General features: G+C 43.7%; 1 protein-coding gene across 2 annotated transcripts in view; it reads right to left on the reverse strand.

Moving 5' to 3' along the window:
• Positions 1-18589, reverse strand: part of Farp2 (FERM, ARH/RhoGEF and pleckstrin domain protein 2) — a 95203-nt gene extending 76614 nt beyond the window's left edge. Inside the window, exons 1-2 of one of the 2 annotated variants that reach the window (XM_005077195.4) lie at positions 18500-18589; positions 2620-2825 (exon numbers count right to left, since the gene is read on the reverse strand). In XM_005077195.4, coding sequence (XP_005077252.1) covers positions 2620-2802 — 183 coding nt within the window. In that variant the 5' untranslated portion in view covers positions 2803-2825; positions 18500-18589. Of the gene's footprint in view, positions 1-2619; positions 2826-10110; positions 11317-18499 lie in introns of those variants that run through there. The other variant, XM_021231269.2, reaches the window with a different exon arrangement.
• Positions 18590-18747: the final 158 nt, after the last annotated feature.

Raw genomic sequence — 18747 nt, forward strand, 5'->3', positions numbered from 1 at the left:
TTGTTTTGATAGGTGTCTCCTCATCTGCACCTGCTGGCTTTGAACTCACTGTGCAGCTGAAGATGACCTTGAGCTTACACCCTGAATGCCGGGATGATGGGCAGTGACTGGGCGTGGACTATCACCCCCTCCCTATTTATGCAGTCCCAGAGACCAAACTGAGGCATAGCAGTCAAGCATGTTCCCAGCTCGGCAACATTCCCAGCCTACCTCTGTATTTCTTTTTCTTTTCCTTTAAAGACAGGCCTTAGCTGGCCTGCCTCTGCCTAAGTGGCATCTTATTCTTAAACAAGGAAAATGAAAGCCTATTCTAAAGCTTTTGCATACACTAAAGGATATTGACATATAAAAAAATGGAGTAGTACTAACAAAAAAAAAACAATACCTGAATGTTGACTGGGATGTGATCGCCATCTCTCAGTATAGGATATCCTTCCCATCCACATCCCAGTCCTCTTTTTCATTATCTATCTATTCATTCATTTATTGAGACTGCGTCTTCCTTTTGTAGTTATTAATTTATTATTTATTTAGTGTGAATGAGTGTTTGTGTACCACATACATGCCTGAGATGCTTCCAAAGGCCCAAAGAACATGCGGATTCTCTGGGACTGGAGTTATAGACGCTTGTGAGCCACCATGTGGGTGTTGGGAATTAAGCTCCCACCTTCTGGAGGAGCAGCCAGTGAATGCTCTTAACTGAACCCTCTCTCCAGAGACTGTATCTTTTCATGTAGCCCTGGTTCATGTGGAACTCAAATTAGCCTGCCTCTGCCTTCCCAGTGCTGGGATTAGAGGCTTCTGCCACCATATTCATCTTAAGACCACTTTTTGTTTAGTTTTTGTTTTTTTGAGACAGAATCTCACTCTGTAGCTTTCCTTGGACAACCTGGTACTCAATATGTAGTATAGGGTAGCCTCAAATTTATAGTAATTCTCCTGCCTCAACACCCCAATCACTAAGATTACAGGAATACCTGTACCTATTTTTGTTTGTTTGTTTGTGGGGTTTCTAGCATGGTTCTGAGAGTCAAACTCAGGGATCTTTACATGCTATCAGGTTCTCTTTCTCTGAACCACACCCTCAACACCAATGATTATCTTAATCATTAAAGCCTCTTTTGCTGTAATACTTTCAGGTAAAAGTTATGTCCCTTAATATTAGCTCCTGAGTTTTAAAATACCAAATTAGGAACCAGTGAAACTACACTTGCCCTAGACATTCTGCCCTCTGTGGATTGGCGAGGAGCCTCTAGGTGAGGTCTTAGGTACCAGTGACAGAACTGGGCACGATCAGTGCCAGAGCTGAAAGCATTTATACCCCACAGCTTAGTGTGTGAGACAAAGCAAGCTGATACATAACTTTTTTCCACAAGTTATGAATCAAAATGGAGATTTTTCTAGAGACGAAGCTAGATTTCATTGTTGATCACCAACCATTCAACTCATTCAATGAATTTGATGTTGGCTGTTGGCTTGCTATATGTTGCTTTTATTATGTTTAGATATGTTCCTTGTATCCCTGCCAAGACCTTTATCATGAAGGGGTGTTGGATTTTGTCAAAGGCTTTTTCAGCATCTAGTGAGATGACCATGTGTGGTTTTTTTTTTCTTTCAGTTTGTTTATATAGTGGATTACATTGAAGGATTTTCGTATATTGAACCATCCCTACATTCCTAGGATGAAGCCTACTTGATCATGGTGTATGATTGTTCTGATGTGTTCCTGAATTCCGTTTGGCAGTATTTTATTGAGTATTTTTGCATCAATGTTCATGAGGAAAATTGGTCTGTAATTCTCTTTCTTAGTTTGGTCTTTGTGTGTTTTGAGTATCAGGGTAACTGGACCCTCATAAAAAGAGTTTGGCAATGTTCTTTCTGTTTCTGTTGTGTGGAATGATTTGAGGAGTATTGGCATTAGTTTTTCTTTGAACATCAGGTAGACTTCTGCGCTGAAGCCAACTGGGCCTAAGCTTTTTTTGGTTGGGAGACTATTGATCACTGTTTCTATTTCCTTAGGGGTCAGCACTCGCTGTGCACCTCCTCACAACAGCAGGCCTCACCCTCACTGCACGCTGCCTCAGGTCAAGCTCACACTACCTCTCAATGCAAGATCCTCACTATACACTAATGCACAATCTAAGGCTTTACTGTACGCTACCTGTTGTTAGTGTAAGCCCTCACTGTGCAGTACACACAGATGTCACCTCTCTCCTCCTAGTGTTTATTCAGTCTGTGAACCAGCACCCTGAACAGGGAGGACTGATTCTGTGCTCATACAGGTATGCTGACACTCCTTGAGTCCACATGGCATCCTTTATGGAGGTACCAGGACCCCAGACACGTAGGTGGGGCATGTAGAAGGTCTGAGTCAAAGGCATTTGGTCACAGTTTCTATCCTTCAGTTAACCTCTTAAAAAAAAAGAATAAAAACAGTGTATCCTTCAGAATTGTATCTGAAAGTTAACCTAGATTTACTATTTCCAAAGACTCAAAGTAACTCTTAGTTACCTGAATAAATACACAACACAAGCTCTTTACCAGCAAAATGGAATCTGGTACAGTTACTTGACTTTAGAACATAGAAGGAAACATGCCGTAAAAAGGCACACATCTTACCTCAATGTCAAATACTTCCACAGTACCATCTAGCAGTCTCACTCTGATGTGCAGGTGCTTCTCCTGCATCCTGGGTGAGAGGGTCTGCTCCGGTTCCAGGGTGCTCACTCCAACAGAAGTCTGGCCACCCAGGCGTGTTCCTGAAGTCGGTAAAGCTCTGTATGTCCCTTCCATGTCCCCCATTCTTCAGTAGTTGGAAGTGGATACTACAACAAGAGCATACTAAATAACTATCACTTAGATAGTAGAGCAGTGCTAAAAGTGGGCTCATAGAACCCACAATATCATGTATTTAACTTCTGGGAGTTTTTTGTTTTGTTTTTCCAGAGACAGGGTTTCTCTATGTAGCTCTGTAGACTAGGCTGCCTTCAAACTCACAGAGATCACCTGCCTCTGCCTCTCAGTGCTGGGATTAAAGGCATGTGCCACCACCACCCGGCTATATAGTTGTAGCACAAAATTAAAAAAAGAAAAAACTCCTGCTAATATTTCCAAGGTTCTCTGAGTCAGGCACATACATTAACTCACTGAACCTCCAAGAAGCCATTCATGAGTGACATCATCATTCACCTGGGAGAGGGAAGAAAACCCATGACTATCTCTTTTCCCAGAACTTCTCAATACCCAGCATGCATTCCTCCTTCAGTGTGTTAACAATTGGTCCTGGTGTTGGGCAGTGTCCTTTCTAGTAAAAGTAATAGGAGAGCATCAACACATGTCTGGCATTGTCACACTAATCTGAAGCAGCCATGGACCTGTCTTTTACACTGGCTCAGTGTGCAAAGAAGGCCACCAGGGAAGGATATGAAAACAGCCAGACTTGTTTTTGTCAGCCTCGTATGTGGCGTTTGTGCCATGAGCAAGTCTAGTGTATTGGGCGAAAGTCTGAAGACTTAAATGAAAGACAAGATATTTGTGCAGAGAGAGAGAGAGAGAGACAGAGAGAGAGAGACAGAGAGAGAGAGAGAGAGAGAGGGGAGAGAGAGAGAGAGAGAGAGCTGACCTAAACCAGGGGGACGCACATGGACCCCAGAATGATGACTGAGAGAGCAGCACGGGACTGATCCAGACACTCTCCCCCCAACCTGGGTGTCAGAGAAGAGGCTTCAGAAATCTGTGGGACCTTGGAGAGTGTTGGGGAAGTCCTGTTATTTGCCTGTGCATTTGTCAATAAAGTACTGTCTGGCCAATAGAAAACCTAGATAGGAGGGACTAGGAGTCGAGGAGGATTCTGGGAAGGGGAAACACAAGAGAGTCAACATGTGACACCATGGGGGTAGGACGCCAGGAACTATTCTCCGGTAAGAAACATACTTAGATTAACAATTATGGGGTAATTACTTAAGGCAGAGCTAGCCAGTAAGAGACAAACAAGGCCAACAGCTTCATAATTAATATAGCCTCCTGTGTGTTTATTTGGGACTCATGCAGATCTAGAACCAGGCTGGCGCGGCAGAGCCCAGGCGACTGGCGGGGGATAAACCAAAGCGGCTAGCAAAAGAAAAAGCTTCTCTTAACAGAATGGTTGTCAGAAGCGGGATTGAATTTCCACGCAAAACAACAAAAGCTTTAAAGGAATTTTAGAAACAGAAGAACGGAGAGAAGCACAGATTTTGGCAGCAGCATTTTTCTCAGGTGTGCTCTGTTTTGCTATCAACAAGCCGAGATTCACATGGCTCGTTTACCGGAGTCTTCCTGACTCAGCATAAAAAAAAAAAACAGCAAGGTTGTTTTAAGAGACTCTGCTAACGATTGAAAAGTGTGTACGTACAGCTGGAAGTGGCAGCTTTTGCTGGATGTCAGCATGGACTGAGGCGGTAAGCTGGAATCACGCTTATGCCCGCCATCTTGAAACGGCAGTTTAAAACAGCCGCGGTTTTACAGATAAGACACGTGGCCACAAAAACGTAAAGCTTTACAGTAAAGTCAGACTTGGATGAACAAAACCTCTAAAGGTTTACAGTGTGTTTAAAAATATATGTGAGATTGAGAGAGAAACTGAAACGACAAAGTGGTAAATAAATACAAAAGCCGGCGTTGTGGTGGCGCACGCCGGTAGGATTGCTCCAGAGGCAAAGGCAGGCAGATTTCCAAAGAGAAACCCTGTCTCAGAGAAAAATAAATAAAAGTGAAAGAAATAAAGTAATAATAGATAAATAAATAAGCCACGTAAAGATGGAAAATACACAGAGAGTCTGGATACTGTACGCTATTGTGTTTTTCAGTTTTTTGCTTGCTCAGGAAGGAACTGCTGCTAAAGTACACTTGATTATAAATGCTGCTGAATTAATCCAACGTCTATCTTTTAAAAATGCCTTGACTTCAAAATTTAAGTGTAAGGATATGTTACTTGGAAAAGGAGTTTTTATTTATGTTTCTACAGAAAATGAAAAGCTAAGGATTCCTTCCAGGCTTTTGTGGTTTGACGAACCAAGACCCCCGGAAGCAGTAGACCAGGTGTTCCAACAATCGAAACAGCGAAGATGATGCAGTCTTACAGACCCCGAAAATATGGACTTATACAGGTTTCTGAGTTTTGTCATGATCCCCATGGTATAAACAGCGCCCCCTTCCAGCAGGAAGCAGTTTGGAATGAGCGACGTCCCAATTCCCATCTTGTTTATAAATCTTTGTTTTCATTTAAATGGGATTGTTTATAATTGGCTAGTGATCGCAGCCAATCTTTTTTAATGGTAAAAAGGGGAATTATGGTATGGGTATTGTTTTTCATTTATTGAGACAAAATCAAGGTCAATTTTGTGATGCTTATATTTCTCCTCTTGATTAAGTATTGTGCTTATACTGATCTTTTACAACGTAATGCATAATTGAATACAGACTATAGATAGTTACTTATAATAGAATTTCTAGTTACATAAGTTAGGTTTCTAGATATACAGAAATATATTTGAGATGGACAGTCTTCAAACCTCTCAAAGACCTTCAGAACATGGCATTTAAAATGGTTTAGGGTTTGTCTTGACAATGAGAAATGTCTGCTCCTGGCAGCACCAATTACGTCTGAGAGGAAGATGGGCATCGAAGAAACTCATTATAAAGTTTGCTTTCAGCATGGCAAGATTAGCCATTTGGGCAAGAAACTGCTCTTGCCTAGATTGTTTGACTGTTGTTGTATCATCTGGACATGCAGGACCCACAGGAAAGTGACTACTGAACTTAGTCTTACAGGGTTCCTGCTTGATGAAGAGTCTACGAGACTTTCTGCAGGACAAAGAAAAATGACTGACAGACTGCCAACGCAGATGGACAGTTTGAAATTTCCTGCTTTGCTGAGAAGTGTTCCAAACACATTGTGGCCTATGGGCTGAAGATGGATGCCCCAACGTTACAGAGGAACTTCGGGTGACTGTCCAGGCAGTAAGATGTCTCTGTCAATCCTAGTGTTTATATATTATCCTTCTGTGATCTTTGATGGAGTTGAAGATAGATAGTTATAATTATAGTTTTCCTTAGTTATGATAAAAGATACATATAGAACTTTTGACTCACAAGGATGGGATGGATGATATTTTCTTTAAATCTTGCTAAAATATTGTAACTATGTTCTTACTTGATAACTGTTCTGTCATATACAATTTGACTATGTTAAAATTAAGACCTTTCTTTTGTTTAAACAGAAAAGAGGAGATGTTGGGGAAGTCCTGTTATTTGCCTGTGCATTTGTCAATAAAGTACTGTCTGGCCAATAGAAAACCTAGATAGGAGGGACTAGGAGTCAAGGAGGATTCTGGGAAGGGGAAACACAAGAGAGTCAACATGTGACACCATGGGGGTAGGACGCCAGGAACTATTCTCCGGTAAGAAACATACTTAGATTAACAATTATGGGGTAATTACTTAAGGCAGAGCTAGCCAGTAAGAGACAAACAAGGCCAACAGCTTCATAATTAATATAGCCTCCTGTGTGTTTATTTGGGACTCATGCGGATCTAGAACCAGGCTGGCTCGGCAGAGCCCAGGCGACTGGCGGGAGATAAACCAAAGCGGCTAGCAAAAGAAAAAGCTTCTCTTAACAGGAGAGTAGATCAGTATTTATTCCTGGCATACAAATGGACTCTGGGAGCCCATTTCACATGGAGGGATGCTCTCTCAGCATGGACACAGGGGGGGAGGACCTAGGCCCTGTCCAGGATTATATGACAGACTCTGAAAATCATTCATGGAAGGCCTTACCCTCCCTAGGGAGTGGAAGGGAGATGGAGTGGAATGGTGGGTTGGGAGGAATGGGGGATGGGGGAGGAGGGGAGGGAAAGGGAACTGAGAATAATATGAACATGTATGTGCACACACATATAAAACCAATCTTATATTTTTGGTTGTGAGCCTAGCCTTAATGGCTGAGCCATCTCTCCAGCCCATAAAACCAATTTAAAAAAAAACTACAAAATTAAGTCATAAGTTCAGGCCATATGTGTATATTTGGTAAAAAATATTTAAAACGGCTTAACTCTAATCCTAGCTGTGACTTTTCATTGAACAGTAATTAGTTCATCTGTCATGAGAACAAAAGACCCAGAAGAGCTGGAGGGATATCAAAGCTCTCCTGAACTGTGAGGCTCGCCACAGAAACCTCTGCAAGCTTACACACCTTCTGAGCAGTGACCTTTGTCTTTCTTTTCATCTGGTTCAAAGAGAGTCATTGATAGGGCTGCCGCTGGGACCCAGAGTCCTAACACACTCTTTTTATTCACACTGGTTTGGATAAGAATTGACCTGGGAGGCACTCTGCTGCAATTTCAAAGACAAATATGTTTACTGGTCTGCAACAGTGAGTGACATGGCATGAGCTACCCACTTAGCAAGTACTCAGCTTTAAGATAAAGTTGAGGCTCAGTGTATTACTAAGTTTAGGAGAGATGAAAAGAACTTGGTAGAAAACTGGTAGGCAATCCCAGTGTAGGAAATTCTGGTTAACCTTCATCACTGGGCTCTTGCTGCAGAATCACAGGCTGCTTCACTCAGTGCCATTTGCTTTTGTCTGAAATGACGAAATCTGGAGGAGGAGATGCTCTGCCTTATGTAAAATATGACCTAACAGGAATTAACTTTATTTTGCTTTGTGTGCTTATAAATAAATACTAAGAAAGCTAGGACAGAAACAGAGCAAGACATACAGTTCTGGGAGCCTATGGTCCACTTACGCCCTGTCCTGGCATCTGCTGGGGCACCACCCCCAGAAGTCCACACAAAGGCAGTTTGAAGAACCAGCAACCTATATAGGGACTCAAGTAATTTTCTCATCTTTTTTTCCATGTAAATGGAATGCTTTGTAGTCTACATTCCTAAAAATATCTCTGGTAGCTGGATACAATTTCCATCATTTTGTACCATTCACTACAAATTTGGCTGCTTTGGTTATGTTTTCATTTAAAAATAATAATTTTAAAAAATCCGGTGACATGTCATTTCCTAAAGTTGGAAAATTCAGCTTAAAAGTTGGCAAAGGCTTTGGGGATTGTGGTGATGTAACAGTTGTCCACTCTGGTAAGGGCTGCTAACAGTGGGGGGGTATATAGGATGGAATGTGTATGGGAAAGCTCTGCACTAAAACTGCATAAATAAATAAATAAATAAATAAATACATACATACATACATACATACATACATAAATACATAAATAAATAAATGAGGCTGCCCAGGAACACATAATTCAGAAGTGACAGAGTTAGCTTTGAAAGTCAATCTGGCTATTAAGATCCTTGCTCTCCCTGAACAAAAGCACAGTCTTACTGTTCACAGTAAGGTATCTAGCTAGAATGTTGTTGGGCAGTGATTTGTCTTCCTTGAAACCCTGTGTCCTTATGGGAGAATTAAATTAAAAAGCAAACTTCTTTACTGACTAACCAAAGAGACAGAATGTAATACTTATCATTTTCTAACAGGTCTAAAATCTCCTCAATGTTACAAACTGAAAAAATAAAAGCATTTACATTTCTGTGTATGTTCATGGACACATCTGTGCCATAGCATGTATGGGGAGGTCATAGGACAACCTGTGGGGGTCAGTTCTTTCTTTCTTCCATGTAGGCCCAAGGATGGAACTCAGGTCATTAGGTTTGTCAGCAAGGGCCTTTACTGGCCCATGAGTCAACTTTCATAGCTGATGATAAATGGACTCCCAGTCCCCCAACATTGGGCTATACTACTGCAGTATAGCAAAGATGGGTCCCTCATTCTCTAAGCACAACTTATTTTTTTTATTTATTATGCACCAGATCTCATTATAGATGGTTGTGAGCCAACATGTGGTTGCTGGGAATTGAACTCAGGACCTCTGGAAGTACAGTCAGTGCTCTTAACCTCTGAGCCATCTTTCTAGGCCCGCACAACTGATTTTTTAAAAAAATAATAAGCAAGCAAGTTAATTAATATGCAGAAGCTGAAAAACAATGTCTGGCTTTATATTACAGGGCAAGGTTCAAAGAAGTGATGAGAAATAGCTAGCTAGGCAGATGGGCAGGTGCGAACATCCGCACCCTTCCTAGGAGTTTCACTGTATAAACACACACCACCACTCTAGACACAGTTGCACTGTATAAACACACACCACCACTCTAGACACAGTTGCACTGTATAAACACACACCACCACTCTAGACACAGTTGCACTGTATAAACACACACCACCACTCTAGACACAGTTTCACTGTATAAACACACACCACCACTCTAGACACGGTTGCACTGCCAGATGGAAGCTGACGTGGCCTCAGCACCACAGAAACCACACCTGGAGTTATCCCCTGCACAAATGCAAACAAGTGAACCTACCAGCACACACTGGACCCTCAGACCTCTGGAAGATCAGCCAAGAGCTTCTGATGCTGGTGAGTTAAGACTTTAAAGGTCACAGAGGAGCTGGGGAGATGACTCCGTTGTAAAATGCTTGCTGTGCAAGCACGAGGACGTGAGTGTGCAGCCCCAGAATGTTGTGAGGTATTTGTACACTGGGAAGATACACTGCTGTGATTAGTGTAATAAAGAACTGAATGGCCAATAACTAGGCAGGAAGAGGTTAGGCAGGACTTCAGGGACAGAGAGGACTCTGGGAAGAAGAAGGCAGAGTCACCAGACAAATGTGGAAGAAGCAAGACAGGCAGTACAGAGAAAGATAACGCCATGCGGCAGAACATAGATTAGTATAAATGGGTTAACTCAAGTTATAAGAGCTAGTGGACACAAGCCTAAGGTAAGGCCAAGCTTTCATAATTAATAATAAGTCTCCATGGTTGTTATTTGCAGGCTGGCAATCCAAAGATAGTCCAACAAGAAAGCTTGCTACACCAAAACCCACACAACCTAGGCGTGCCTGTAATCCCAGTGCCAGGGAGGCTGAGACAGGCAGCTCCTTGGAGTTTGCTGGCCCACCAGTCTTCCTTAATTTGTGAGCTCTTATTATCTTAGTCACTTTTCTACTGCTGTGATAAAATACCATGTCCAAAGCAGCATATAAAAGAATTTGGGGCTTACAGTTTCAGAAGGTTAGAGTCCACAATGGCAAAACAAAGTCATTGGGGCAGGAACAGCTGAGAGCTTGTATCTTGACCTGACAGTTGGAAGCAGAAAGAGAAAGACACACTGGGACTGGCTAGAGTCTGCTGAAATCTCAAACCCACCCCAAGTGACACACCTCTTGTAAAAAGGCCATGTATACCTCGTGATCTTTCCCAAACATTCCATTTAAAAAGAGACCTTGTTTCCAAAAATAAAGTGGAAAGTGACTTAAGAGAACTCCTGAAGTCAACATACATCCACACATGTGTATGCACACCCACAGTACACATACACTTACCAGATCAAAAGCCAGAGTGAGGCTGGAATGAGGACAGCAGATGCCCGGTGGAAAATTTTAGAACCATCACAGGCAGGATCCAGCCCCAATTCTGTCACTGACCCACAAATGTTGTAAGCAGCTCAATGGAGAAAAAATGTGGAAGTTGATGTGCCAACTAGTTTATAGTACTTATAGCCAAAACTAAAATAAACCTCCTGAAGCTCTGTGATCAGTCTTCTGAGGCTTCACACAAACACCACGGAATAAACAAGACATCTGGTGCCAAGATGCATCTTTGGATACAGCTGTTACTTATCAACCTCAAAGCTTTACCTTCACTCCCCAGTTATTTAAGTATCTGAACAACAGTTTTATAATTTCTTCACTTGGTACTTCAGACAATTGCTAGATGTTCTAATTTTATGTAAAACTAAATTATATAGCTGAAAAAAAGTCTTTGTGGTGTTCTCATAAGCATTAGACAAGCAGGCCCAGGTTTAACGCTCCGGGTATAACAATAAGCCACCTTCATTCTTGGCTCCTGGCTCCTCCTAAGGCAAAAAGAATACATTGAAAACTCATGTTTCTAACCTCTCCAGCTCTCTGGTATCAGCTGGAGATAGATTCACACAGAATTCTGATCATATGGGTGGACCACCTGAATCCAGGTCAGCCTCATTATCTCAGTGTTAGTTGATTAGTACCCTTCATTACGTCTGCAAAGAGTCTTACTATGTGACAAATTTCCTCTATGAACACTAAGAATTTATGGCCACAAAGGCCACAATCCTATCATCGGGTATCTATTGCTGTGGTGAAACACTACAACTGAAAAGCAAGTTGAGAGGTTTATAGGACTCACACTTCCACAGCACAGTTCATCACTGAAGGAATTCAGGACAGGAACTCAAAAGGGCAAGAATCTGGAGGCGGAAGCTGATGCAGAGGCCGTGGAGGGGGCTGCTTTATAGCTTCCCCTGGCTTGCTCAGCCTGCTTTCTTAAAGAACCCAGGACCACCAGCCCGGGGGTGGAACCACCCACAATGGGCTGGACCCTTTCCTATCAATCACTAATAAAGAAAATGCCTTACGGCCAGATCTTATATGTGCATTTTCTCAATTAGGGTTCCTGCCTTTCAGATGACTGTACTTCATATACCACATTGACAACACTAGCCAGTTCTCAGATCAGTTCAATATTTACATCACTTCAGTTTTAGTCTGTCTTTGCTGTGACATTTCCCTGAGTTTTCACATATGAATATCTTTGGATTATATCCTAGACTTTTAAAACACAGGGCTGGCAGGGCATTGGTGGTGCATGCCTTTAATCCCAGCACCCAGGAGGCAGAGGCAGGCGGATCTCTTTGAGTTCGAGGTCACCCTGTTCTCCAGAGCGAGTTCCAGGACAGGCTCTAAAGCAATACAGGGAAACCTTGTCATGAAAAACCAACCCCCCCAAAAACAAACAAACAAACAAAAAAAACCACTGGGCTGTTGGAGTGTAGGACTTACTTAGTCCTACAGAGCATACTGGTATTTGTGATGCACAGACACTGGCCTGGCTGGATTCAGGCTGACAGTCCCATGCAGTCTTCTGTATCGTATTGTCTCAGTGCTAACTCCACTTCAGAGTCCTGATTTTTTCCCCAGGAAAATCCTACATGTGTTCCACTTACCCTGATGCTAGCTGCAGAGGCCAGAAGAAAGCATTGGGTCCCTTGGAACTGGTTGTGAACTGACACGTGGGTTTGGGGAATTGAATGCAGGTCCTCTGAAAGAGCAGCTAGTGCTCTTATCTGATGAGTCATCTCTCCAGATCCTGGTTCTCAGTTCCGGACCCACACATATGCTCAGTGTTGAGCCCCCTAAATCTATAAACCTTAAGGAGCAACTTTCTCAAACTTTTTCTCTCTGATCTCTCTGGTATACTTGCTGTTCACCAGGCTCTCTTTTCAGTCCTTTAGTCAGAAATCTGGGGCTTTAACAGCCCTGCTTACCCACAAATTGTACTTTGCCTGTGATGAAGCTCCAAGAGGGAAGAGAGGGAAAAAGCCAAGAGGCAAAGAGAAGAAAATGGTGGACTTTCCCCACTCCTCTGTAGCTCCCGTGTGAGCACTGACAGCAGCAGGCCGGGAAGAGTGGAGGGGAATCTAGCAGCTCTCTGCCGGTGTAGGGTGGGGCTTCAAAGTCTGGCCTTCATCTCCACTACCCACTGCCTTTGCCTGCCAGAGGCCTCCACAGCAGCGTCGTGCACATACCCAGATGGTCTAGCTAATGAGTGGGAGGGCCAGGATGCAGTGTGCACTCCCAGAAACTAAGCTCCACTACCACACATTTTAAGCCATGAGCCAAAATAAACCTGTCCTTCCCTAAAAACAACTCCAAACATGTTTATGGTGGTTCTCACTGGGAGAGGGTACAGGACTGATTTTTACTCTACTTTCCAATGTAAGAGTCTTTCCCAGTTGCCTACAGTAATGGATGGATATTACCTTTGAAATCACACAGCTTCCTGAAGACACCTGTAATGGACTGCTTCACTTTTTTTTACTGATAGCTGCCGACCTTCCATAGGAGGCAAGAATGCTGTTTCTTGTCTAGGAGTTATAGTTGCTCTTGTTTTGCCTTTCTAAAACAATTCAATTAATAAATATACTTTTAAGTGGTCATGTGGTGCACATCTTTAATCCCAGCACACGGGAGGCAGAGGCAGGCAGATCCTTGAGTTTGAAGCTAGCATGGTCTACAGGGTGAGTTCCAGGACAGCCAGGGCTACACAGAAAAAGCTTGTCTCAAAAAAAAGTAAATAAATAAATAAAAGTTTCAACAGTGGAATTCATTTAGACATTGTGGCCTACTCGCCATATTAACTATTACTGAAGAAACTGGACTTTAATAGACAAAATATTTGGTAAAGCCTTGTAAGTTCATTTCCAACATCACTTCCTCCTTCCCAAACAAATTCCCACTAGTCAAGGATACTCAGGACCTTCACCCCACACACCACTGGTTTATTTGGGATCAAGCATGGAGCATAAAACTTTTCTAATCAGAGTTAGACTGATAAAAACTACTCTGGCTAAGGTTTCTAAGTCTCTCACATGGGCATCTGTTCCAAGGTACTGGTAAGGCCCCAAAGCAAAGTCTTCCTATGGTCATATGTTTCTGTCAAATTTACCAAAAATTATTTTGATTACAATCACTTGCAACTGTTAGTTCTGGCGTAACGTTGCCTGCACCATTCTCCCCTATGAGAAGGTAGCTTGGAAAGCAGTCAGCATTTCTGGGAGTCAGATAAAGAACCATTAAGGTAGATGTCCATGTAAGTTTCCTGTAGTTAATTTTATGAACTTCCTAGTGAGATGAGCTCCTAGGCTGCTGTTCACATGCTGTGTGGCCCTAGACACTCAACAGGAATGGGTCCACTGTTATCTGGCATGGAAGGACATGGACAATGGAAAAGAAATGACTGAGATACAAGGGGCCAGAAGCTCCTTTGTGAGAAAATTCTCAATAGACTTGTTACACTCTGGGCAGAGGTCAGTTCTTAGAAGACAGACCCGTACCTATCAGAAAAACAAGTCACTAATACAGAGCTACAACTCTAAGTATGCCTTAGATATATATTTTTCCTTATTAAATGTAATTGTGCAAAATAGAATAGAAATCTTTCCACTATCCTGGGAACACAAAGCTATTTATACACTATTATGAAATATGTTTATATGTGAAATCATATATTATGTATCCTACCAATAAAAAATTACCAGCCATTCTAGAGGAATGGATGAATTCTACTTTCTCACTGTCATGAAAAGGAAACTAAAAATACATACATGGCTAAAAAAAAAGAGGGGAATTATAAGTCAGGTAATTAGTGTTTCCCTCCTTCTTCCCAAACAGTCTCTCTCATGTATCCCAGGCTGTCTTTGATGACCCTTACCTCTATCACCCTCTGCTGAGATTACAGGGATGTGCCACCATGAGAGGGTTATGTGGGTCAAGCTCAGGGCTTTGTGTATGATAGGGAGACACTCACTCTATCGACTCAGTCACATTCTGAACTTACTTTTTTCTCATACTAAACAAATGTTTATTTAGTGAATTAATTTTTATTTGTAACCTTATTTCTTTAAAAGAGATTTATGTTTATTATCTTAGATGTATCGTGTGAGCGCACGAGAGAGCTTCAATTTTGAGTGCAGGTGCCCACAGAGACCAAAGGTGTCTGATCCTTTGGAGATGGAATTATAGGCTGATATGAGCTGACTTCTCTTTTCTAATTATACACAAAACCTAGCCATCAGACTCTGCTCTCACACGAAACTTCATTATTGTACTGTACTATTGATTTATTATCATTTTGTATTTTAAACATTTATTGATCACTTATTCTGATAATATAGAAATTCTAAATAATTAAGGGTGTAGGGCCTTCTAAGGGAGAAAAATCCCTACAATGCAGTGGGAATGTTAGATGGTGGTAAGCATGCTTGATAAAGTGAGGGTGTAGAGGAGATTGGCAGGTGGAGGAGCAGTTGGGATGGAGGACAGTCGAATCAAAAGGCTTACCAGTCCTTACACATGGCAGTAGCTACTGCTTCCAAGTGACCACCACAGCCAGAGGCCAGATTAAGCCTTTTGTTTGACACTGTGCCATTTATTGCTCACAAGCACCTGTAACAGGTGGCAGTGTTCCCACACTACAGCTTAATGAACTCCAGCTCATAGGGGAGAATGACTTGGCAGTTCCCCACCTCTACAGATGGTCTCAACTCCACCCTGATTCTATGCTGTGCACAAAAGAGGTTTAATCAAGAAAGGAAAGCAACTAAGTAAGAACTCAAGACCACTTGTCCACAGCAACCACAGCAAGGAAAAAAAATTACAATAGTGGCCACTCAGGTTCAGTGGGGTGGGGGTCTGACAGGAAGCAAGGGATCAGATTGCTATGGAGCTGGGTGGGACATTACTAAATCTACCTTTGGATGTCGTCAGGATGGGCTGGGGAGGAGTGATGAGCCAAAGCAGGTCTCCTCATTGTATCCTGCTGTCACAGTGCCTTTTTTGTTTGTTTGGTTGGTTGGTTGGTTTTTCAAGACATAGTTTCTTTGTGTATCCCCGGCTGTCCTCGAACTTGCTCTGTAGACCAGGCTGCCCTGGAACTGACAGAGATCCACCTGCCTCTGCCTCCTGAGTGCTTGGATTAAAGGCGTGTGCCACCACCACTCCTCATGGCTTTGCTTTTTAAATTACATTTTCTTGTGTGTGTGTGTGTGTGTGTGTGTGTGTGTGTGTGTGTGTGTGTGTGCATGTTTGACACTGTTCACATAAAGAGGTCAGAGCACAGCTTTTGGAAATTGTTTCTCTCCCTACTACTTTTGTACCAGGGAGGTCACCAGGTTTGGTGGCAAGCACCCGTACCCATTCAGACATCTAACTGTCCTCAGGTGTTTTTTTTTTTTTATCTTCGTATTTAGGGTTAGTGGGAAATAATCCTACAAGACTAAAACAAGATCACTTAAGCCATCCTGCCCTCCTGATTCTGTCCATGTCCATATGCACACGATTTCACCTTTAAGGTTAACAGCATATGTGAAGTGTATTTCCCTGGATCAAAACGGTTCAAATTATGCTTCAAGAAGGGACAGGAATGAGCTTGCCAAAGAATGTTTACTGGTCAAGAGTATTTACTTAATACCTGACTGATACAATGTTTGCTTGTCTGACTATTTTTTAAAAGTGGGATTTCAAAAATCAAAATATCACATACTAGTAGTTGCTTTCAAAAAATAGTAGGCCACAATCCTTTGCAACATAAACACTCCCAGGAAAATGATAACACTGGGATTTATCATACTACGTTCTATGAGATCCTCACTCAACTTTTCAGCTTTCGTCGATAAAGTCAAACCCTCCCATCAACAGACTCAACACATACTGATCCGAGACAACAGACTAAGGAACCCGATTTTTCACTGTGTCCTGGCTGCACACTTAGCACTGCATGGCGTATACAAAGCTCACGAAAGGAAATGAGGAATCGGACGGGAAAGGAAAATATGAGTGTAATGGAAATTGTGGGCAGAACTAAGAGAAATTTGTTAATGTCTGAATACAGGTGTTCATGGGACTAGAAGCAGGAATGTTTGGAACGGGGGAAACTGATAAATAAACACAAATGGCTTCCCAGGGGATTACCCATCGACTAATCTCTGCTTAGGCAATCCAGTTCATAGCCTTCCCTCCAAGTGGGATAACTGTGGTGCCACTGTCTAATTCTCTATCAATTCGTCTGACAAACACCCAGGATTAGCCTGGGCTTGGGCTGTTCTTTCACTTGATAGTAACAATTACTGAAGTCTACGAAGGCTTACTTAATGAGAGGCTCTGTGGCTGGGCTTGGTGGCACTCACCTTTAATCCCAGCACTCGGGAGGCAGAGGCAGGTGGATCTTTGTGAGTTCGAGGCCAGCCTGGTCTACTGAGTGAATTCCAGGACAGCCTCCAAAACAGAGAAACGCTGTCTCGAAAAACCAAAAAAGAGGCATTGTAACAGCTTTCAAACGTTGATTCTTAGTTCTCACAATAACCCCATGAGGTAAGTTCGTTTTAAACCTACTTTATGGATAAGAACCCTGAGGCAGGGATAAATGAGGGATATACCTCGCAGGGACTTCCTCTTTGGTAAAGGAATTCATAGGAAGGAACCTAACTCACTATTAGCATTCCTAGAATGTAGCAAAGCAAGGTCATTAGAGAAGCAGGGGCCATGACTGGTTTTGCACATATCCCAGAATGTCGCCCTAAACCCACCAGTTAACTTCTTCCTGTGCTTTAAAATGGAGTACACCTGTACTCTCAGTACTCAGAATTCTAACTAAGAGGGTGAGCTGGAGGCCAGCCTGGGCTATGGAAATTCTCAATAAAAACTGGGGGGCTGTGGGGTGCGGATGTGAGACAGCAGGACATGTCTCCTCTGAAGACCTTAAAACTGACAAAACAGCAGCCATAAAGTGCTTCACAATGACGTGTGTCCAGAAATTCACACACAAATGTACTTAGCCTACAAGTAAAGGTTACTTCACACCTCCTGATTTCAAACGACCTCTTTCACCTAACAGAGTATCTGTAGTGCCGATTACAATACTGTCTCCACAAGACCAAGCAGATTCAGTGTAACCCAGTAATTATCGAACATTTTCACAGCGGCCCAGGCAAAAAACGCCTCATGGAAACACAACAGAGCTAGCGAGAAAAGTCGCCCGGTAAAGATTCTGCCTGGAATGTTAAGTCTCTCCATTCTTTCTGAACACTATGTTTCGACATTATTTCCCTCACGAATGCCTTGCTTTAATTTCTCTTTTGCACCACCGCTACCGGGGCATGAAAGAAAGAACTTGAGAAATCACTGCCACGTATGTGAACAGCAAAGGCGTTTATAATCTACTATTTCCAGATCCTCGGGGAGTTAGAACATTAACACCTGACTTTCAGTTTTGAAGGTAAGGCTGAGAGGAAAGAACAGGGAGTGGCCATGCCTCCGGGCTTTCCACTTGTGGCTCTCGGTGCTGCTTCCCAAGGCTCCGGCTCTGCTGAGCTCTGGCCTGGGGGTGGGGGGGGTGGTCTTCGGGAGGGCATTCTGGTGGTCTTTAACCCTGCACGGGACACCAGTGTCCACGAGATACGCCAGGCTCGCGGTCACCCCCCTTCCTCGACAGCTGGTCTCCACGTGTGACGTCCCTGCCCTCAGTGCTCTGCTGACAGCCAGGCTCCGAGCAGAACTCCCCAGCCTGCCCATTTCCACCAGCGGACACCCAGTCTCGACCCAGGACTCTGCTCCCTCCGCCCTCCACGGACAGGCCGTTCGCAGCCGTGTGCTGTCAAGCGCGGACTCGGTGAGGAGCTGGCGCGCCTCACGAAGGCCTCAGAGCCGGGCGTGGACTGTCTGGTGGACCGCCAGCCTCAGGCCTGGTCCGGCTCACGGTCCGCTGAGCTCCGGCCAACGAAGGAAGCCCAAGCTCGACCCACCGCCCCTGCGCGGCTCGCCCGCCACCCCCGCCCACGGCCGCCGCGTCCTCACCGAGCCACGCCGGCCTGCGCCGCCGCCAGCCGGGCCTCCTCCACGTCCTGCGCCCGCGCCGCCCGCTCCCGACAGCTTGCAGCTTCCCCGCCCCCGCCGCGCGTCCGCCGCAGCCCCGCCCCCCCGCGGACGCACCGCCGATTGGCCTGCGGGCGGGTCCTCCCGATGGGCGCCAGCGAGCGCAGCACTCAGTTCTGATTGGTGGTCACCCGGGGGAGGGCGGGGCGAGAGAGCCCGAATGTCAAAAG

Source organism: Mesocricetus auratus, unplaced genomic scaffold, assembly GCF_017639785.1.
Source record: "Mesocricetus auratus isolate SY011 unplaced genomic scaffold, BCM_Maur_2.0 Super-Scaffold_100010, whole genome shotgun sequence".
Lineage (NCBI taxonomy): Eukaryota > Metazoa > Chordata > Mammalia > Rodentia > Cricetidae > Mesocricetus > Mesocricetus auratus.